Source organism: Pseudophryne corroboree, chromosome 1 (genome assembly GCF_028390025.1).
Source record: "Pseudophryne corroboree isolate aPseCor3 chromosome 1, aPseCor3.hap2, whole genome shotgun sequence".
NCBI classification, from domain to species: Eukaryota; Metazoa; Chordata; class Amphibia; order Anura; family Myobatrachidae; genus Pseudophryne; species Pseudophryne corroboree.
In genome coordinates this window covers 299,533,481-299,556,193 of record NC_086444.1, presented here as the reverse complement: position 1 = coordinate 299,556,193, position 22,713 = coordinate 299,533,481, and the positions used below count along the sequence as shown (strand labels likewise).

Below are 22,713 nucleotides of genomic sequence, written 5' to 3'. Positions count from 1 at the left end.
GGCAGATGCTGGGCAGAGAGAAGAGGGGATGCAGATGCTGGGGAGGAGGGGGAGCAGATGCTGGGGAGAGAGGAGAGAAGGCAGATGCTGGGCAGAGAGAGGGGGGAACAGATAATGGGGAAATCAGGATTTTGGTACTTACCGATAAATCCCTTTCTCCGATTCCACAGGGGCCACTGGACCATAGTTACAATGGGGAAATAGTAGGCAGTAGTTGGGAGCTGGCACTTTAAAATTTCAACACTGAGGCTAGCTCCTCCCCAACTATCTCCCCTCCAAGCCAGTCTACGTAAAACTGTGCCCGAGGAGAGCTGTAATAAACAAACCCTAAGGTAGAGGAGGTTAATGACGCCCTGTAAACCAGGAGAACACAAACCAAACCTGGAACAGAATTTAACAAAAACCAGACTAGCCTGAACTCAACAAGCAGTCATATAGTGATCTGCAAACCGTTAAGCAAAAAACAAGGAGGAACAGCGCTGGGCGGGCGTCCAGTGGCCCCAGTGGAATCGGAGAAAGGGATTTATCGGTAAGTACCAAAATCCTGATTTCTCCTTCATCCACTAGGGACCACTGGAGCGTAGTTACAATGGGGACGTCCCAGAGCTCCCAAAACGGGTGGGAGAGCACTGAGAATCCTGTAAAACCGCTCGGCCAAACTGTGATGCAGAGGCCGCAAAAGTGTCAAACTTGTAGAATTTGACAAAACGCATGTCGGTCCGACCAAGTAGCCGCTCGACAAAGTATTCATGGAGACCCCATGGGCAGCCGCCCACAAAGGTCCCACAACACTCGTAGAGTGCAATGAAAAAGGAAGCGGAGGCTCCAGAGCAACCGCCAAGAGGACTGTCTGATGGTCAGATGTATCCAACAGCCCAGCGTATGCTGGAACCCCGGCTATTTAGTACGTGAGCATCGTACAGAACAAAGAAGAAAACACTTCGTCGAATAGCCTAATTTCTCTGTCGAGAAAGTCGGTGAGCCCTGACAACATTCAAAAAGGGCCGAAAACACTAGTGTCAGATTTATATGAAAAACGGACATCCCCTTCTGGAAGAAACGACCGCTGAGTCTGAAACTCAGCCGGGGGAGTTGCCAATAGAGTACTCCCTGAAAGAGAGCCCGAACTTACAGCCGCCAGGCTCGTCTCTTTTGGAAGAAAACCGAAAGGACAGAGACTTAAAATTCAGGTCAATATATTTTGAAGCGCAGCCGAGCAAAAATCTCCCAGAGAAACTCAAGATGACGGCTGAATGGTAACTGAAAGAAGGGGAAAAACCCCTATTATCCTCACTATGCCCTATAAAGTTTTCCAAAAGTGGCAAAAGCGAGAAGAGGTAACAGACTTCTGAAATCGGGGCCCAGTAGGCATAACCGAACTAGGGAACTCCTCCCTTCTGAGGTCTCGTGAACAGTCACGCGGTTAAACGAACTCAGTGTAAGATTGAACAAAGAAAAGGACCCTGTTGAAGTAGACAGTCCAGTCGAGGTAGGAGCCAAGGCTCCTCTACTGACAACAGGTGCAGGCTGGATCTTTTAAGTCATGCGTGGCCCAACCGGAGCCACCGAGAGGACTAGCGCGCATTCTCCCCTCCTGTGTTACCGAAAGTGAGGTAGAAATAGACAAGGAGGCAGGATAGACTAACCAGAAACTCCAAGGAGCCCTAAGGGCATCCTCGGCTAATGCCGCCAGAGCTCACGTCCGAGAGTAGTAAAGGGTTAAAGAGTCAGTTAGAACGCCCTGAGGTCGATCCGAAATCTCCGTCAACAGCGGACCAGCTGACAAAACTCCGGGGAATGTATTCTCACCCGGGAGTCTGACCTGGCGGCTTGACCTGGAAAAAAGATTGTTGTCCTCCGCTCAGAGGGGAATGTAGGCGACCACTCATTGCGTCGCAACTTAACTGAAGAGAGAGAGTACCTGGTGCCAAGGAAGGAAAAAAAAATCCTCTGACGGACCGGGTTGAGAAACGTCTACTAGGAGCATAAATTGGATCCGTGTCGAACCCGAAACTCCTGGATCTTTCGGATATTCAGAAGCCACCTAATCTGCATAGTGGGATACTAGCAGTAGATTGTCCAATTAGGGAACCAACATCACTTCCTGTCCTTAAAAAAGAGTTATTCTGTGATCTTCCTGAACCCGGGGGAGCGGAAGAGAGATCGAATGGAAAGGACTGACCGTGAAAATGAGTATCCTGTAATGCGAATATGAGAAAAGCCCGATGAGGAAACCCAACGGAGTTCAGTAAACCGGCATCCCTGAAGACAAGGGACGCGTAAAACCCACTTTCTTGTTCAAAACTAGCAATCACAGACTGAAAGGATTCGAAGGCTAGAATAGGCCTGGTCGAGCCATCTGGCTTCGGCACGTGAAAAGAAAACAAAGGTCTGAGAACCGTTCTGATTCAAATGATATGTGACAACAGGGATCCACACCCTATGCGGTTAGAAGCATATGGAGCGCCGCCTGCAGTATGACTCTCTTGTCATCGTAAACCGGCCGACCCTTGCCGAGGGACCCCTGAGACGGTTGGACTCCAAAATCGAGTCTGTAACCGCCCAAGCCTTCCCAGTCCTCCCAGAAAGACCACAGACCTGCGCCTACCCTGGGACCTCCCAGGTGGTAGGAAGGTCTGACCTGTGGGTGTGTTGGAGGACCTAAAATCAGACTGGACCGAGGATGCTGAACCTTTGCTTCAGCCCGTCACCATGAGATCCCTTGGTGACGGAGATACCGCCCCTGACATGGAGTCGAAACCCTGAAAGGGCACGGAGAGATCTAAAGGAAGGACCTGTAAATGTCCGTCTTGGAGCTGGGGCAGCCGTAAAAGAAAGAAAAGTAGACTTACCCCAATGGTTCGAGAAATCATGCAGGAAGTTCCTTCCCGTGAACCATCTGCCCATTAGGATTCCCTGTTCGCCTGCCACTGTCGCAGCCCCAGAGGTCGTCGGGTTAAGACAGCCGAAGCGAAAATGCAGGTTCCGAGTATACAGACGTGGAGACCTCAAAAAAATATAAAGCAGAATCGTGACTCTGATCTGTCCCAAAGCATCAGTTGATGTAACCTAGAGTACAATTGTTCCACAACCTACCTGCTCCGGACAAGGTCGAACCTCTGCTGCGGCATATGTCTCTCAGATGGATCCTTCAGCAAGGTTGCCCCAGGAAAACGGCAGCCTGTTGGACCGGTGAGACATTGAGGGGTATACCCTGGAGAGGTCTGATATCGTTTCCTGCTATCTGCGGGAAAACGATAGGCTAGGCAAACAAACATTGTTCGATACCTGAAATTGTGAATTCGGATGTCTCCCGGCCGCCTACCGGAGCATATCCAGCTCATCCGAAACTGAACAAGTCGCTGTCATTTCCTCCTTGGCGTCAAACCCCGGGGGACCTGAAGAGTCCGACTCCTTTACCTGCAGCACCAGACGAACTGCTGTTCAATACGCCTCAATATCCTGAGATACTGGTTCAGACTCTACGAAACATAATCAGTATCCTGGACATCTATCGCCTCCTTAAAGAGAGGCCTCTCATCTGCAGTGTAACATGGAAGGTTAGCAAGGTTCTTTTAGAAACCTGGAGAGGAGAAATGACGTACAGGGTCTCTGGTTAATAGTGACATTACCTGCATAATCTGTGTTCAAAAAGTAGCGTGCTGTAGCTGCGCTGAGGGCTGAACAGATGGCTTCACCGCACAATCCACACCTAACAGGGATTTCTCTGACTGTACCAGGTGATACGAACGAAAAGAGAAAAGGTGGGTTAAAGAAGCGTAGCCCTATGTAATGTCTGCACTATAACGTGCAGTGACAGATATGTTTCAAATAAACTTATGTCTGGAGCAGCAGAGACCTGAACTGGTAACGCTGTGCTGCGGGTTAGGAGTCTTAGCCACTAGGCTATGAGAGCTCCTCTTAAGTTTTTTTTTTTATATAAATGTCCCTGCTACTAGCGTACTGAGCCACAGTGGCTATTCTTCTGATGCCACACACAGTCCCCCAAATTACAAATAGCATTATTTGTACCGCTAAATTAAGAAGAACTGGTGCAACACCTGTTTCTCGGAGGTTCCGCTGGTTTCTCAAAATGGCGGCCCGCCTGCGAGAAAAGCCAGGGGAAAATTTTGTTATGTGGCAAGAGCTATGTGGAAATGTGAACCCAGGTCTGTGTTATTAATAAACATTGTGGAAGGGTTTTGTTGTATCCACTATATATGGTATATACAGTATATATATATATATATATATATATATATATATATACACATATATCCATCTATAAATATCTGTATCTCCTATACACACCCCTATTGAACCCAATAGGGTAGAGAAATACATATGCCCGGGTGATATAAATACATTACATATATATCTATACACATAGTGAACCCAATAGGGTAGAGAAATACATATTCCAGGGTGATATAATAGTGAACCCAATAAATATACACTCTTCTGCTTAATATGCTATACTAGTGTTATGCAACTAGCCCTGAACCTTATTGAGCTGAGACACAGCTCCTGTTACAGAGCGGGCTTCCTCTATGAAATGCCCGGTAAAGGTCTCCCCTGCAGGGAGAGATCCCTCTGGGCTATAGAGCGTTGTGAGCCGTGGCCGGGGAGCGGGGAGCCCGCTGAGGAGAGCGGGATTAAGGTCCTTCCCCTCCTTATGTATCATGCACAGTACAGCCAGGCATGATACTATGTCAGTGTAGGGGAAGGAGCTTTCAGCGGCCGTGATTGAAGCGGTGAGTGGCATGCTGCAGCGGCAGGCCGGGGAGCGGAAGCGCTGAGCCCGCTGTACAGAGCGGGAGTTAGCTCTGCCCCCCCGTTTCGGCGCCAAATTTAAAACTGACCCGCTTCAGTGTAGCTGAAGCGGTGAGCGTCCTGTATCCCCCGCCGGCAATGTATGCCGCGGCCGGGAAGCGCTGAGCCCTCTGCACAGAGCGGGCGCTGTGCAGAGCGGGCTAAAGCTCCGCCCCCACCTAAATGGCGCCCATTTTAAATTTTAAGCAAAGGCTTTTATTAGAGGGGAGCCGGGATCTCTCTGGGTGAGTGCCGCCACAAATGCCCTCTATCACTCAGCACACTGCACAGTTAAATTGAGTAAATAAACAGTGGGCACACTGTAAATGTAAAATTATACAACAGTGGAGGGGGATAAATTGTACTCACCGCTGTCCCGATGTAGTGGCCCCGACACGCGCCGCACGCAGCGGTGTGCTGTCGGAATCTTCTGCCGACGGAGTGACCCTGACACGCGCCGCACGCAGCGGTGTCCGGCCACTGATACTCACTGCTGCCATGCTGCCGGAATCTTCTGCTGGATGGAGTGGTCCCAACACGCGCCGCACGCAGCGGTGTCCGCCAACTCAGGAGAGCTCAGTGTCTCCCTCAGCCGGGGCCCATCCCGAGCCGCACGCAGCTGCGATGGGACCCCGCCGGCAGCTCCCGCGGTGCAGACTGGCAGTGGCAGAGCTGCCAGTCTGTGCGTGTGTGAAAGAAAAATAAAATAATAAAGAAAAAATAGAAAATTCTTCAGCTAAACCCAAGTGAACCAGCTCACCTCGGGCACTAAACTAAGACTGGGTTGGAGGTGAGATAGTAGGGGAGGAGCTAGCCTCAGTGTTGAAATTTTAAAGTGCCAGCTCCCAACTACTGCCTACTATTTCCCCATTGTAACTACGCTCCAGTGGCCCCTAGTGGATGAAGGAGAAAGAGGGGAGAGACAGATGCTTGGGAGAGGGGGGACAGATGCTGGGGAGAGAGGGGGACAGATGTTGGGCAGAAAGAGGAGGGGAAGCAGATGCTAGGCAGATAGAGGAGGGGTGCAGATGCTGGGGAGAGAGAGAAATGGGGAGACAGATGCGGGAGGGGGGTACAGATACTGGGCAGAGAGAAGAGGGAAGGCAGATGCAGAGCAGAGAGAAGGGGGAGCAGATGCTTGGCAGAGAGAGGATGGGAGGCAGATGCTGGGCAGACAGAGGAGGTAGGACAGATGATGGACAGGGAGAGGGGGGCACAGATGCTGGGGAGGGAGGGGGGCACAGATGCTGGGGAAAGAGAGGGGGGAAGATGCTGGGCAAAAAGAGGAGGGGAGGCAGATGCTAGGGAGAGGTGGGGGTAGACGCTGGGGAGAGAGGAGGTAGATGCTGGGGAGAGAGAGAGAGCGATGGGGAGACAGATGTTGGAGAGGGGGTACAGATGCTGGGCAGAGAGAGGAGGGGAGGCAGATGCAGGGCAGAGAGAGGGGGCAGATGCTGGGCAGAAAGAGAAGAGGGGACAGATGCTGGGGAGAGAGGGGGGCAGAAGCTCGGCAGAGACAGAAGGGGAAGCAGTTGCTGGGCAAAGAGAGGGGGTACAGATGCTGGACAGAGAGAGAGGAGGGGAGGCAGATGGTGGGCAGTGAGGGGGGGACAGATGATGGGCAGAGAAAGAGGTGCAGATGCTGGGGAGAGAGGAGGGAGACATGCTCGGGAGAGGGGGACAGATGCTGGAGAGAGGGGGGCAGATGCTGGGCAGAGACAGGAGGGGAGGCAGATGCTACGCAGAGAGAGGATGAGGACAGATGCTGGAGAGAGGGGGTACAGATGCTGGGCAGAGAGAGGAGGGGTACAGATGCTGGGCAGAGAGAGGAGGGGTGGCAGATGCTGGGCAGAAACAGGAGGGGGGACAGTGCTGGACAGAGAGGGGGACACACAGATGCTGGACAGAGAGAGCAGGGGGACAGATGCTGGACAGAGAGGAGTGGAGACAGATGCTGGATAGAGAGGAGTGGAGGCAGATGCTGTGCAGAGAGGGGGGGGGGGGGCAGATGCTGGACAGAGAGAGGAGTGGAGGCAGATGCTGTGCAGAGAGGGGGAGGCAGATGCTGGACAGAGAGAGAGGAGTGAGGCAGATGCTGGGCAGAGAGAGGAGAGGAGGCAGATTCTGGGCAGAGAGGAGAGGAGGCAGATTCTGGGCAGAGAGAGAGAGGTGGGGCAGATGCTAGAGAGAAAGGGGGGAGACAGATGCTGGGGAGATAGGGGGGAGACAGATGCTGGGCAGAATGAAGAGGGGGGGGCAGATGCTAGGTAGATAGAGGAGGGGGCAGATGCTGGTGAGAGGGGAGCAGATGCTGGACACAGAGAGAGAGATGGGGAGACAGATGTTGGAGTGGGGGGTACAGCTGCTGGGCAGGGAGAGGAGGGGAGGCAGATACAGGGTAGAGAGAAGGGGGGGGGCAGATGCTGGGCAGAGAGAAGAGGGGATGCAGATGCTGGGGAGAAGGAGGGGGAGCAGATGCTGGGGAGAGAGGAGAGAAGGCAGATGCTGGGCAGAGAGGGGGGGAACAGATAATGGGGAAAGAGGGGGGAGACAGATGCTTGGGAGAGGGGGGACAGATGCTGGGGAGAGAGGGGGACAGATGTTGGGCAGAAAGAGGAGGGGAAGCAGATGCTAGGCAGATAGAGAAGGGGTGCAGATTCTGGGGAGAGAGAGAGAGAGGAGAGGAGGCAGATACAGGGTAGAGAGAAGGGGGGGGCAGATGCTGGGCAGAGAGAAGAGGGGATGCAGATGCTGGGGAGAAGGAGCAGGAGCAGATGCTGGGGAGAGAGGAGAGAAGGCAGATGCTGGGCGGAGAGAGGGGGGAACAGATAATGGGGAAAGAGGGGAGAGACAGATGCTTGGGAGAGGGGGGACAGATGCTGGGGAGAGAGGGGGACAGATGTTGGGCAGAAAGAGGAGGGGAAGCAGATGCTAGGCAGATAGAGGAGGGGTGCAGATGCTGGGGAGAGAGAGAAATGGGGAGACAGATGCGGGAGGGGGGTACAGATACTGGGCAGAGAGAAGAGGGAAGGCAGATGCAGAGCAGAGAGAAGGGGGAGCAGATGCTTGGCAGAGAGAGGATGGGAGGCAGATGCTGGGCAGACAGAGGAGGTAGGACAGATGATGGACAGGGAGAGGGGGGCACAGATGCTGGGGAGGGAGGGGGGCACAGATGCTGGTGAAAGAGAGGGGGGAAGATGCTGGGCAGAAAGAGGAGGGGAGGCAGATGCTAGGGAGAGGTGGGGGTAAACGCTGAGGAGAGAGGAGGTAGATGCCGGGGAGAGAGAGAGAGCGATGGGGAGACAGATGTTGGAGTGGGGGTACAGATGCTGGGCAGAGAGAGGAGGGGAGGCAGATGCAGGGCAGAGAGAATGGTGGAACAGATGCAGGGCAGAGAGAATGGGGGGACAGATGCTGGGGAGTGGGGGACAGATGCTGGGGAGAGGGGGCAGATGCTGGGCAAAGAGAGGGGGAGCAGATGCTGGACAGAGATAGGAGAGAAGGTAGATGCTGGGCAAAGAGAGAGGCGTACAGACAGAGAGAGCAGGGGGACAGATGCTGGACAGAGAGGAGTGGAGGCAGATGCTGTGCAGAGAGGGGGGGGGGGGCAGATGCTAGATAGAGAGAGGTGTGGCAGATATAACATGTGCAGAGAGAGTTAGATTTGGGTGGGTTATTTTGTTTCTGTGTAGGGTAAATACTGGCTGCTTTATTTTTACACTGCAATTTAGATTTCCGTTTGAACACACCCCACCAAAATCTAACTCTCTCTGCACATGTTATATCTGCCAGGCAGAGGCGGTCACTGGGCAGGAGGGGCGTTTGGTCGCTGTTTTAGGGGCGTGGTCTGGGCAACGCAGGCGTGCCTGGAGTGTGCGGGTGGCGGGCCGCGTGATGTCACACACAGCCACTGCGACTTGAACAGCGACGAGTAGCTCCCCGCCAGCGCGCAGTATCTGCGCTGTTAGGGAGCTACTCTTCAAGTACAAAAGCATCGCCGATGTGCAATGCTTTTGTACTTGTGCGGCGGGGTAGGGCCTGACGTGCGGGGCGGACTAGCCCTGTGCGGGGCATCCCCCCGCATGTCAGGGAAGCTGATCTAAATTTAGCACATCTACGATCAGGTCTGAATTAGGCCCTTAGGGGGTAATTCCAAGTTGATCGCACACTGGCCGATGGTCCCGCGATATATCGGCCGTTCAAGAGAACGGCCGATATATCGGCCAGTGTGTACGGGCCTTTAGATTTGGGTGTGGTGTGTTCAATCTGCAATCTAATTTGCAGTGTAAAAATAAAGCAGCCAGTATTTACCCTGCACAGAAATAAAAGAACCCACCCAAATCTAACTCTCTCTGCACATGTTAAATCTGCCTCCCCTGCAGTGCACATGGTTTTGCCCAACTGCTAACAAAATTCCTGCTGCGATCAACTTGGAATTACCCCCTTAGTACGGACGTCAGAGGTAGAAAAAAACATTCAGCTGTAAAAAACTTAGGCTGTTAGGCTGTTAAAACCAACACAGAGTGGTCCAGCTGTAGAAACAGACCTTGTTGCAGCAGATCTGGACAAAAGGGAGATGCCACCCAAGACTTGCCCACAATTTAAAAATCACTAGGATTACAATTACACCCTGATATGGGTTATTTTAGGTGGCAACCTTGGATTCGGTGGAAAAGGATACTCTAGACAAGAATTTCACAGAACTGTAATGGCAGTCACTGTGAAAAGCCACAGGTTCCTATATCTCACACAGAATTATGGAACTTTGAAGATGATTTGAAAAGCCATGAGATTCCCCTGTGGAAACTCACAAAGGGGATCATTCCAAATTGATTGCTCGCTAGCAGTTTTAGCAGTCGTGCAAACGCTAAGCCGCTGGGAGTGTATTTTAGCTTAGCAGAAGTGCGAATGAAAGGATCGCACAGCGGCTGCAAAAAAAAATTGTGCAGTTTTAGAGTAGCACCAGACCTACTCAGCGCTTGCGATCACTTCAGACCATTCAGTTCCGGATTTGACGTCACAAACACGCCCTGCGTTCGCCCAGCCACGCCTGCATTTTTCCTGGCACGCCTGCGTTTTTTCGAGCACTCCCTGAAAACGGTCAGTTGACACCCAGAAACGCCCCTTTCCTGTCAATCACTCTGCGGCCAGCAGTGCGACTGAAAAGCTTTGCTAGACCTTGTGTAAAAATACATAGGCCATTGTGAAAGTACGTCGCGCGTGTGCACTGCGCCGCTTACGCAGAAGTGCCGTTTTTTTACTTAATCGCAGCGCAGCAAACTTTTTCAGCTAGCGATCAACTTGGAATGACCCGCAATGTCTGAATCGGTCAATGGAAGATTCCTGTAAAGAGATGCCCCTGATTTTATAAGTAAGCGTACAGAAGTTAGCTTAATAATCTTCTACTGCTTAGTATGAACACTGCTAAGAACAACAACAGAAAAAATAAGAATTTACTTACCGATAATTCTATTTCTCGGAGTCCGTAGTGGATGCTGGGGTTCCTGAAAGGACCATGGGGAATAGCGGCTCCGCAGGAGACAGGGCACAAAAAAGTAAAGCTTTTACCAGATCAGGTGGTGTGCACTGGCTCCTCCCCCTATGACCCTCCTCCAGACTCCAGTTAGGTACTGTGCCCGGACGAGCGTACACAATAAGGGAGGCAATTTGAATCCCGGGTAAGACTCATACCAGCCACACCAATCACACCGTACAACTTGTGATCTAAACCCAGTTAACAGTATGATAACAGAAAGAGCCTCTTAAAGATGGCTCCTTAACAATATAACCCGAATTTGTTAACAATAACTATGTACAGTATTGCAGATAATCCGCACTTGGGATGGGCGCCCAGCATCCACTACGGACTCCGAGAAATAGAATTATCGGTAAGTAAATTCTTATTTTCTCTATCGTCCTAAGTGGATGCTGGGGTTCCTGAAAGGACCATGGGGATTATACCAAAGCTCCCAAACGGGCGGGAGAGTGCGGATGACTCTGCAGCACCGAATGAGAGAATTCCAAGTCCTCTTTTGCCAGGGTATCAAATTTGTAGAATTTTACAAACGTGTTTTCCCCCGACCACGTAGCTGCTCGGCAGAATTGTAATGCCGAGACCCCTCGGGCAGCCGCCCAAGATGAGCCCACCTTCCTTGTGGAATGGGCCTTAACAGATTTAGGCTGTGGCAGGCCTGCCACAGAATGAGCAAGTTGAATTGTGTTACAAATCCAACGAGCAATCGTCTGCTTAGAAGCAGGGGCACCCAACTTGTTGGGTGCATATAGTATCAACAGCGAGTCAGATTTTCTGACTTCAGCCGTCCTTGAAATGTATATTTTTAAGGCTCTGACAACGTCCAACAACTTGGAGTCCTCCAAGTCGCCAGTGGCCGCAGGCACCACAATAGGTTGGTTCAGGTGAAACGCTGATACCACCTTAGGGAGAAAATGCGGACGAGTCCTCAGTTCTGCCCTATCCGAATGGAAGATTAGATAAGGGCTTTTATAAGATAAAGCCGCCAATTCAGATACTCTCCTGGCGGAAGCCAGGGCCAGTAACATAGTCACTTTCCATGTGAGATATTTAAAATCCACCTTTTTCAATGGTTCAAACCAATGGGATTTGAGGAAATCTAAAACTACATTTAGATCCCACGGTGCCACCGGAGGCACCACAGGAGGCTGTATATGCAGTACTCCTTTAACAAAAGTCTGTACCTCAGGAACTGAGGCCAATTCTTTTTGGAAGAATATTGACAGGGCCGAAATTTGAACCTTAATAGATCTCAATTTGAGACCCATAGACAATCCTGATTGTAGGAAATGTAGGAAACGACCCAGTTGAAATTCCTCCGTCGGAACACTCCGATCCTCGCACCACGCGACATATTTTCGCCAAATGCGGTGATAATGTTTCGCGGTGACTTCCTTCCTTGCCTTAATCAAGGTAGGAATGACTTCTTCTGGAATGCCTTTCCCTTTTAGGATCTGGCGTTCAACCGCCATGCCGTCAAACGCAGCCGCGGTAAGTCTTGAAAGAGACAGGGACCCTGTTGTAGCAGGTCCCTTCTCAGAAGTAGAGGGCACGGGTCGTCCGTGACCAACTCTTGAAGTTCCGGGTACCAAGTCCTTCTTGGCCAATCCGGAGCCACTAGTATTGTTCTTACTCCTCCTCACCGTATAATCTTCAATACCTTTGGTATGAGAGGCAGAGGAGGAAACACATATACTGATTTGTACACCCAAGGTGTTACCAGTGCGTCCACAGCTATTGCCTGTGGATCTCTTGACCTGGCGCAATACTTGTCCAGTTTCTTGTTGAGGCGAGACGCCATCATGTCTACCATTGGTCTTTCCCAACAGTTTACTAGCATGTGGAAGACTTCTGGATGAAGACCCCCCTCTCCCGGGTGAATATCGTGTCTGCTGAGGAAGTCTGCTTCCCAGTTGTCCACGCCCGGGAAGAACACTGCTGACAGTGCTATTACGTGATTCTCCGCCCAGCGAAGAATCTTGGTAGCTTCTGCCATTGCACTCCTGCTTCTTGTGCCGCCCTGTCTGTTTACATGGGCGACCGCCGTGATGTTGTCCGACTGAATCAACACCGGTTTTCCTTGCAGGAGTGGTTCCGCCTGGCTTAGAGCATTTTAGATTGCTCTTAGTACCAGAATGTTTATGTGAAGAGACTTTTCCAGGTTCGTCCATACCCCCTGGAAGTTTCTTCCTTGTGTGACTGCTCCCCAACCTCTCAGGCTGGCGTCCGTGGTCACCAGGATCAAATCCTGTATGCCGAATCTGCGGCCCTCCAATAGATGAGCCTTTTGCAACCACCACAGAAGATATACCCTTGTCCTTGGCGACAGGGTTATTCGCAGGTGCATCTGAGGATGCGACCCTGACCATTTGTCCAACAGATCCCTTTGGAAAATTCTTGCATGGAATCTGCCGAATGGAATTGCTTCGTAAAAAGCCACCATTTTTCCCAGGACTCTTGTGCATTGATGTACAGACACCTTTCCTGGTTTTAGGAGGTTCCTGACAGGTCGGATAACTCCTTGGCTTTTTCCTCGGGAAGAAAAACCTTTTTCTGAACCGTGTCCAGAATCATCCCTAGGAACAGCAGACGTATCGTCGGAAAACAGCTGCGATTCTTGGAATATTTAGAATCCAGTCGTGCCGTCGAAGAACTACTTTAGATAGTGCTCTTCCGACCTCCAACTGTTCTCTGGAACTTGCCCTTTTTAGGTCGTGCAAGTAAGGGATAATTTAGATGCCTTTTTTCTTTGAAGAAACATCTTTTCGGCCATTACCTTGGTAAAAAGGCCCGGGGTGCCGTGGATAATTCAAACGGCATCGTCTGAAACTGATATTGACAGTTCTGTACCACGAACCAGAGGTACCCTTGATGAGAAGGACAAAATTTGGACATGGAGGTAATCCTTGATGTCCAGGGACACCATATAGTCCCCTTTTTTCCGGTTCGCTATCACTGCTCTGAGTGACTTTATCTCGATTTGAACCTTTTATGTAAGTGTTCAAAACATTTTAGATTTAGACTATGTGTCACCAAGCCGTCTGGCTTCAGTACCACAATATAGTGTGGAAAAATAATACCCTTTTCCTTGTCGTAGGAGGGGTACTTTGATTATCACCTGCTGGATATACAGCTTGTGAATTGTTTCCAATGCTGCCTCCCTGTCGGAGGGAGCCGTTGGTAAAGCAGACTTCAGGAACCTGCGAGGAGAAGATGTCTCGACTCTCCAATCTTTACCCCTGGGATAATACTCGTACGATCTAGGGGTCAACTTGCGAGTGATCCCACTGCGCCCTGAGACTCTTGAGACTACCCCCCCACCTTGAGTCCGCTTGCACGGCCCCAGCGTCATGCTGAGGACTTGGCAGACGCGGTGGAGGGCTTCTTTTCCTGGGAAAGGGCTGCCTGCTGCAGTCTACTTCCCTTACCTCTATGTCTGGGCAGATATGACTGGCCTTTTGCCTGCATGCCCTCATGGGAAAGGAAAGATTGAGGCTGAAAAGACGGTGTCTTTTTTAGCTGAGATGTAACTTGGGGTAAAAAAGGTTGGATTTCCCAGCTGTTGCTGTGGTCCCCAGGTCCGATGGACCGACCCCCAAATAACTCCTTCCCTTTATACAGCAATACTTCCATCTGCCGTATGGGATCTGTATCACCTGACCACTGTCGTGTCCCTGACATCTTCTGGGAGATATGGACAACGCACTTATCTTGATGCCAGAGAGCAAATATCCCTCTGTGCATCTCACATACATATATATAGAATGCATCCTATTAAATGCTGTACATGAATAAAATATTTTCAGTCAGGGAATCCGACCAAGCCAACCCAGCACTGCATCTCCAGGCTGATGGCGATCGCTGGTCGCAGTATAACCACCGTATGTGTGTATATACTTTTTAGGATATTTTTCCAGCTTCCTATCAGCTGGCTCCTTGAGGGCGGCCGTATCTGGAGACGGTAACGCCACTTGATAAGCGTGTGAGCGCCTTATCACCCTAAGGGGTGTTTCCCAACGTACCCTAATTTCTGGCGGGAAAGGGTATAACGCCAATATTTGCTATCGGGGTAACCCTACGCATCATCACACACTTCATTTTATTTTATCTGATTCAGGAAAAACTACAGGTAGTTTTTTCACTCCCACATAATACCCTTTCTTGTGGTACTTGTAGTATCAGAAACACGTAACACCTCCTTCATTGCCCTTAACGTGTGGCCCTAATGAGAAATACGTTTGTTTATTCACCGTCGACACTGTATTCAGTGTCCGTGTCTGTGTCTGTGTCGACCGACTGAGGTAAATGGGCGTTTTTTAAAAACCCCTGACGGTGTTTCTGAGACGCCTGGACCGGTCCTAATAGATTGTCGGCCGTCTCATGTCGTCAACCGACCTTGCAGCGTGTTGACATTCTCACGTAATTCTCTAAATAAGCCATCCATTCCGGTGTCGACTCCCTAGAGAGTGACATCACCATTACAGGCAATTTCTCCGCCTCCTCACCAACATCGTCCTCATACATGTCGACACACACGTACCGACACACAGCACACACACCGGGAATGCTCTGACAGAGGACAGGACCCACTAGCCCTTTGGGGAGACAGAGGGAGAGTCTGCCAGCACACACCAAAAACGCTATAATTATATAGGGACAACCTTATATAAGTGTTTCTCCCTTATAGCATCTTTTATATATATACAATATCGCCAAAATCAGTGCCCCCCCTCTCTGTTTTAACCCTGTTTCTGTAGTGCAGTGCAGGGGAGAGCCTGGGAGCCTTCTCTCCAGCTTTTCTGTGAGAGAAAATGGCGCTGTGTGCTGAGGAGATAGGCCCCGCCCCTTTTTCGGCGGGCTCGTCTCCCGCTATTTTTGAAGTTAGGCAGGGGTTAAATATCTCCATATAGCCTCTGTGGGCTATATGTGAGGTATTTTTTGCCTCTAATAAGGTTTTTATTTGCCTCTCAGAGCGCCCCCCCCAGCGCTCTGCACCCTCAGTGACTGTTGTGTGAAGTGTGCTGAGAGGAAAATGGCGCACAGCTGCAGTGCTGTGCGCTACCTTTATGAAGACTCAGGAGTCTTCAGCCGCCGATTTTGGACCTCTTCTCTCTTCAGCGTCTGCAAGGGGGCCGGCGGCGCGGCTCCGGTGACCATCCAGGCTGTACCTGTGATCGTCCCTCTGGAGCTAGTGTCCAGTAGCCAAGCAGCAAATCCACTCTGCACGCAGGTGAGTTCACTACTTCTCCCCTAAGTCCCTCGTTGCAGTGATCCTGTTGCCAGCAGGACTCACTGTAAAGTAAAAAACCTAAGCTAAACTTTCTCTAAGCAGCTCTTTAGGAGAGCCACCTAGATTGCACCCTTCTCGTTCGGGCACAAAATCTAACTGGAGTCTGGAGGAGGGTCATAGGGGGAGGAGCCAGTGCACACCACCTGATCTGGTAAAAGCTTTACTTTTTTGTGCCCTGTCTCCTGCGGAGCCGCTATTCCCCATGGTCCTTTCAGGAACCCCAGCATCCACTTAGGACGATAGAGAAATGTCCAGGCAGGAATGATTGAGCCTGCTAGCACTCTCTCGCTATTGGAGCTTCACAGATACCGTACCTAAACCAATGCCGTAGCGCTGAACAGCCGAATACGAAATGGCCAGCCAGGTCGAATTAAGATAGTTAGAAAAAGTGCTGTGAGCTCAAGTACAGTGATTGTCAGATCCGGCTATGATGACGACTATGGGGGTGATTAAGACTGGAACACTGCAGCGGCAGTCGCACGCAGCCGCTGCGGCCAAAAAACATGGCGGGTAGCCTCCTGCCTTTGCAGCTAGGCTGCATAGGCAAGGAGCTACTCGCCAGGTGTGAAAGCATTGCCGATGTCCAATGCTTTCGCACGTGTGTGGGGGTGGGGGTAAGGATTGGCGTGCGGGACAGACTAGCCCTGTGCTGTGCGCCCCCCTTGATGTTAGAGATTGTGATCGTAGATTTGCGTTTTTTCGCACATCTAAGATCAGCTCTGAATCACCCCCTATAGGTGTTGGTGCTGAAGATGTAATGTCACAACACTCCATGTTCAAAAACCTTGCAACAGTAGTCACAATGACCACCAGTGAGGTCTGTCCGAACTATAAAACCAAAAGGAAATGCTGAGCGGCACAATCGGCTTGAGAGTATTAACCACTGAAACAGCCGTTAGGGCAGCCTGGGGTATGAAACGGTCACCAAAAAGGAGACAATTGTGTGCAACAGAAAAAAAACCTTAGAAATTAAGTAATAATCATTTAGATACAATAAGAGCTGCATAGCAGCCCCTGAAAACGTGTCCTACTCCATGAGGCACATAAAGAAGACTGGAGTTCTGGGGTTGCAGGGGGGAGGATCTTAGAATGTATAGCTACAGTGTAGTTTATGTGCCAACTCTTCCAGTCAACTTGCAATCCCATGGTCCAGTGTTCCCTAGCCTTGCTGTTACAGGTATTTTTGCATGGACTTGTGAATGCTTATTGAAGGGACACTTCTCACCTGTTGTAAATCAAATTCATTCAGGGAATGATCTCTTTACTTACCCTCTGCTTCATGAGAGTTAAAGACCTCTCTGCATGCCCAATAAGCCTCATGCAGTGATGTATCCTCCCTGGACCTAGCCTGCCCTGTGCAATTTCAAATCCTCTGCCTCTACCCAGGAGGATGTTTTCCTTAGGCACACGTACATTGTCAAAGCGTAGTTCTCCATGTCCACCTGTGGGACAGAAACACACTGAAAGTCAGGGCATTAATATTACCCAAGAGAACACAAGTAGAGACCTATAAATCAGTACTTTAGTGGTGCCCAGGATTACCTACATGATGCATGGCTGTGCATTATTTTTCAGTCCCCTGTACATAGATCTTGTGACAGGCGCATTTGCCATTACCTCTGCTGTCTCTGACCCTGACAGCTACCTCCACTTTACTGGCTTCAGTTATTCATGGCCAATAATCACTCACTCATAGCTCTGAATGACCCCAGAACATCAAGAGAGCAGAATAGTGAGGCCAAAATTATCAGAAATAAATCTTCTCTCCAAAGCAGCTATCTGAAAACTTGGGGCCCATACCCAGCCCAATATACATTCTGATGACTATAATACAAAGTGCTCCTTGTTGGCTAGTATCTAAAGCAGAATTCGTTTTGGTGGCAACTATAGAAAATAGATCTTTCATCTGGAGGCCACCATATAGCAACATGTTAGTGACACCGTGAGTTGTTAACAACTTTGGGCAGGAAATTAATTGTAGCGGTTCCTATCTGACAATATGAACAAATCAGAATACAGGGAGCTGTCTGCAGGATGTTAATTACCGTTCCCCATATCTCACCCCTCTCACATTGTGCAAGTGTCAGAGAGAAGGCCTTGTGAGCTCCAAAGCTCTTTCACCGCAAATCACCTGGAAAGTTACTATACTCCCCTTATGGCGGCCCTGTTCCACTAGTACAGTGTTGGGAATGGAAGGTTGGTATGTGGGAGAAGAAGATAGGTAATTTGTGGAACAAAACTAGCACCTCCTAGAGGGTATGTGTGCATTTCTTTTATGGGTATTTGACTGCAGTATATTGCTGGCAATGTAATGTATTTGGACATAGTTTATGACAACAATGGTCAGTTTCCTTTGTACAACACATCTGGCAATAAATTTGGTTATTTTGCTCTGAAATATACTGTGGCTAAATTATCATGACCACCGGGTTAGCACTTTGTTGGGGCACCTATTGCCTTTAATTTGGCTTGAATTCTTCTAGACATGGATGTTACTAATGGTTAGTATGTTTGTGCTGAATATTACCCTAAATGCGATGAACTGCATCTTCCAGTTCCTGAAGGTTTGATGGCAGTGGATCTATTTATTGGATCCTCCATTCAACCTCCTCCCACAAATGTTCAATGGGATGGAGATCTGGAATTGAGGACAATGGGTCTTCATCACGCTCCTCAAACCATTTGCGTACAATAAGAGTTCTACGTCAGCTCCCCATTGTCCTGCAGGAAGTATACATCTCCATTGGAAAAAACCATCAAATAACCTTGGCCAGTCAGACGTTGCTCCACACGAAAAATGAAGGGCCCAGACACTCCCATGAAAACATGCCCTACAGCAGGGGTGGGGAACCTTTTTTCTACCGAGGGCCATTTGGATATTTATAAAATCCTTCGGGGGCCATACAAGTCTGCCCCCGCGCGCCCCCAAAAAATGGGTGTGGCCAGTTAAAATGGGACGTGATACACATATGCCCCCAATAGTGCAGTGCCAGATCCACAATTGCCCCCACAGTGCCAGGTATACAAATGCCCCCACAGTGCCAGGTATACAAATGCCCCCACAGTGCCAGGTATACAAATGCCCCCACAGTGCCAGGTATACAAATGCCCCTCACAGTGCCAGGTATACAGATGCCTCCACAGTGCCAGGTATACAAATGCCCCCACAGTGCCAGGTATACAAATGCCCCCACAGTGCCAGGTATACAGATGTCCCCACAGTGCCAGGTATACAGATGCCCCCACAGTGCCAGGTATACAAATGCTCCTCACAGTGCCAGGTATACAGATGTCCCCACAGTGCCAGGTATACAGATGCCCCCACAGTGCCAGGTATACAAATGCCCCCACAGTGCCAGGTATCCAGATGTCCCCACAGTGCCAGGTATACAGATGCCCCCACAGTGCCAGCTATACAAATGCCCCTCACAGTGCCAGGTATACAGATGCCCCCACAGTGCCAGGTATACAGATGCCCCCACAGTGCCAGGTATACAAATGCCCCTCACAGTGCCAGGTATACAGATGCCCCCCCACAGTGCCAGGTATACAGATGCCCCCCCGTCCCGCTTACCGCTCCTTTCGGCGGGGACACGGAGGAGAGCGCAGCTATGTTGGGCGGCGGCGTGTAAGACTTGAAACCAGCCGCCGGTTCGAGAGCCAATCAGAGCTCGCGGACCTGCAGCCGCGGCTCCTGATTGGCTGCCGGTCCGCGAGCTCTGATTGGCTCACGAACCGGCGGCTGGTTTCAAGTCCTACACGCCGCCGCCCGACAATAGCCGCGCTCTCCTCCGTGTGGTGACAGCTGAGACACGCTGCCGCCGGACTGTACGGTGGCGTCTCACTGAGAGGAGAGTGTGGGCCGGACCAAACGGCTTCGCGGGCCGGAGGTTCCCCACCCCTGCCCTACAGTATACAGTACCATAACGTTGAATCAACCAGCCTAAAGAGTCATGGCAATGCTTTTGTGCCATCTGCATGGTGTATTTGAAATTGTGATTTGTCAGACCACGTGACCTGTTTTCAATCATTTACTGTCCAATTCCTGTGTTTGTGAGCAAACTGGAGGCGTTTCACCCTGTTTGCAGCACACAGCAATGGCTTACGGACAGGCCTTCTGCTTCTGTAGGCCTTACAATCTAATGGGCAATGTATGGTATATTGAGAGGCCATCTGAATTGGTCCGATATAGATTATCAGTAAGTTGATGGACTGTTGTCCATCGGTTGAGCAGAACAAGTCTACATCCATTCTACTTCAGGATCCAGGAGCCGTTTATAACCACAGGCCTTGCATTCAGAACCAGCTCTTTGTCTGCAGGTTTCCTCTCTAAGCACTTTAACTGCCGCCCTCAAACAATTCTCCAGTGCAGCCTTTTTGCTAATGCTGGCACAACTGCTGCGATCACCAACAATCATTCTATGTTCAAAGTCCATCAAATTGCAACATTTACCCATTATTTCACGAGTGATACATTTCATTAGTCTCTGCATGCCTTCGCCTTTCCGTTCTGACATAGAATGTCTGAATTGTATAAATTTTATCTGTGGAATAGCTACTTTGCATAAATGTACGTGGTGATCATAGTAATTTACCCACTCGGTGTATATGGTTGGAAATTGTAATACATTGGCAATGTGGAATTTCGGAAGTGAGAATCAAATACTAATTTCCAGTACCACAGAGTGGTTCTTTTGATTGTATCACCAGTTTTCAAGAATAAATGCTCTTGCATGTTCCCTAAAATGTAAAAGAGTGCTTCCAAACTATTAACAGATACTGCAATTCATACCTGGAGCATCCTCTAATCCATAGACAGTAAGTGGCCTCAGAACTGTTACTCCAGGTGCATCCATAGGAACTAAGATCATTGTCTGCTGTTTATGGCGAGGGGCATCTAGGTCAGTCTTTCCCATAAAGATGCAGATTTTACAGTGTTGATCCAGTGCACCTGCAAAAAAAGGCTAGTGTCACATAAATAAAACTTAAGAAAAATAAGTGTTATGGTAGACTTACCACTGGTAATACTTTTTCTGCGAAGTACATTTGGTTCCACAGGGAAACATTGTGGTGTAGAATGGATCTTGCAAAAAAGAAGAGTAGAGGACTGCTGCGCCTGAGAGAGCTGCGGTCGGGAAATCAATGGGTGGTCACTCAAACACCGTAAAACAATCGTACACGAAAAAATATGAGATCCCTTCTGCGCTCATCAACGATTCACAATGTACAATACTGTAATAATGGGGTATATTCTCAGTCAATTAGTCCATGAAACAACTTCGATTTTTGACCAGATTCTTTTCAACACAGGAAGAGTTTATAAGTGGGAGGACTGAATGCGTACCATACTCACATGGAGTCGCACTATGTCCCTCGTATAAAGGTATCTTTTATTCCTCTGTTCTTTTTCTTCCCAAATTCTCCGGAGTGAAGAGTTAAAAAAAGAAAGAAGACAGGAGAACACCTAATAGTGAAGTACGTCCGTTTAGGCAAGAAGTCACTGGATGAAGATGCGTGAAAGGATGTGGTAAATGTGGTTTAAAAATCAATAATCCAGAATTTTCATCCTCTCTACGGGTGGAGGTGCAAATGTGGAGATATTCAGAGTAAACGCGTACCGTACTCACGTCAAATCACGGTTGTTGCTGCATATAAAGGTATCTTTGATCTTTCGTTCTCCCTTCTTCCTCTCCTTAGTCCAGTAGTGATCCTGAACCGATGATTCTTATTCTCGGCGACAAGGAGAGAAAAACACGAGGACGACTGATAGTGTAGTATGTTGGTAACACGTAATCATATACAAATTTTCCTTATGGTGGAGAGTGCTCTCTAAATTTATTCTGATAACTTGGTGCGTACCATACTCACATCCATAAAGGGAGGAGAGAAGTGTATAAAGGTATCTTTGCATGCACTGTTGTCTATTGAGACCTGGGGATGTTACTGGAAATCATTCATACTCCGATAGGACAGAGGCTATGCGAAAGGAATATAGGCGTACCTCACTCACACTTTATAATGTTGAGGCCTGTGTGTAAAGGTATCTTTGGAGTGGTCCTGGATATACAGAATCCCCGATTCTCTCGTATTGAGCGATGTATGTGTGGGGAGAAAGACCCAGTGTCAATAATTCCAACACGTCACCAACACGGCCTAGAAGCCACCGCCTATTTCTTGGAAAAAGGAACTGTCCCACACGACACAGCATCTTTTGTGTTGGAAAGCATTGAATTTATTTTGACCAACAATTTCTTCTGGTTCGATAATTCTTACTATCTTCAGTTACATGGGACAGCCATGGGCACCAGGTTTGCCCCTAGTTACGCTAATTTATTCATGGCCCATTGGGAAGAAACCTCCGTACATGGCAACCTTGAATATGGGGCGAACCTGGTGCTATGGAAGCGATATATAGATGACATCCTCTTCATTTGGAAAGGGGATGACATCTCACTAGACGCTTTTTGTGATTCCCTTAACATAAACGGTAAGAACATTATACTCTCTTACCAGAAGAGTAGAACGAATGTCAATTTTCTGGACTTATCCATATTCATCGAAGATAATACCATACAGACTAAAACATACACCAAGCCGACTGATTGTAATTCATTTATTCCTTCCAGTAGTAATCATCATCCTAACTGGCTTTCTTCAGTACCCGGCAGCCAGTTCCATAGGATACGGAAAAACTGTTCCAAGTTAAGCGATTACCACGAGCAGGGCGCTATGATGAAAGAGCAATTTCACAAGAAGGGTTACCAGACCAAGACATTAGAAGAACCCTATGAAAAATATGGCCAAATGGATAGAGAGCATATGGTGAAACCTTCAGAAAACTTGTTGAAAGGAAGAAAAAGACTGGAAGGTGTCACCTTTATTACAAAATTTAACAGTCAATATAAAGGGTTTGAACGCATTATAAGAAAGAATTGGGGATTACTTCTACAGGATCCTGTGCTTAAAGAATATATATCTGATAAGCCGCGTTTTATTTATCGAAAAGCTGATAACTTAAGGAAACGTCTAGTTAAAAGTGCACTAGAGGTCCCCAAGAGAACCATGACCATTAAAAATA

At 49.2% G+C, this 22,713-nt stretch overlaps 1 protein-coding gene across 2 annotated transcripts in view; it reads right to left on the bottom strand.

Moving 5' to 3' along the window:
* The window catches only part of ACAD10 (acyl-CoA dehydrogenase family member 10), a 226,918-nt gene that overhangs the window by 33,755 nt on the left and 170,450 nt on the right, over window positions 1–22,713 (bottom strand). For both annotated transcript variants that reach the window (XM_063964392.1, XM_063964391.1), the window contains 2 exons: window positions 20,428–20,586; window positions 16,905–17,077 (listed from right to left, as the gene is read on the bottom strand). In XM_063964392.1, coding sequence (XP_063820462.1) covers window positions 16,905–17,077; window positions 20,428–20,586 — 332 coding nt within the window. The remainder of the gene's footprint in view (window positions 1–16,904; window positions 17,078–20,427; window positions 20,587–22,713) is intronic.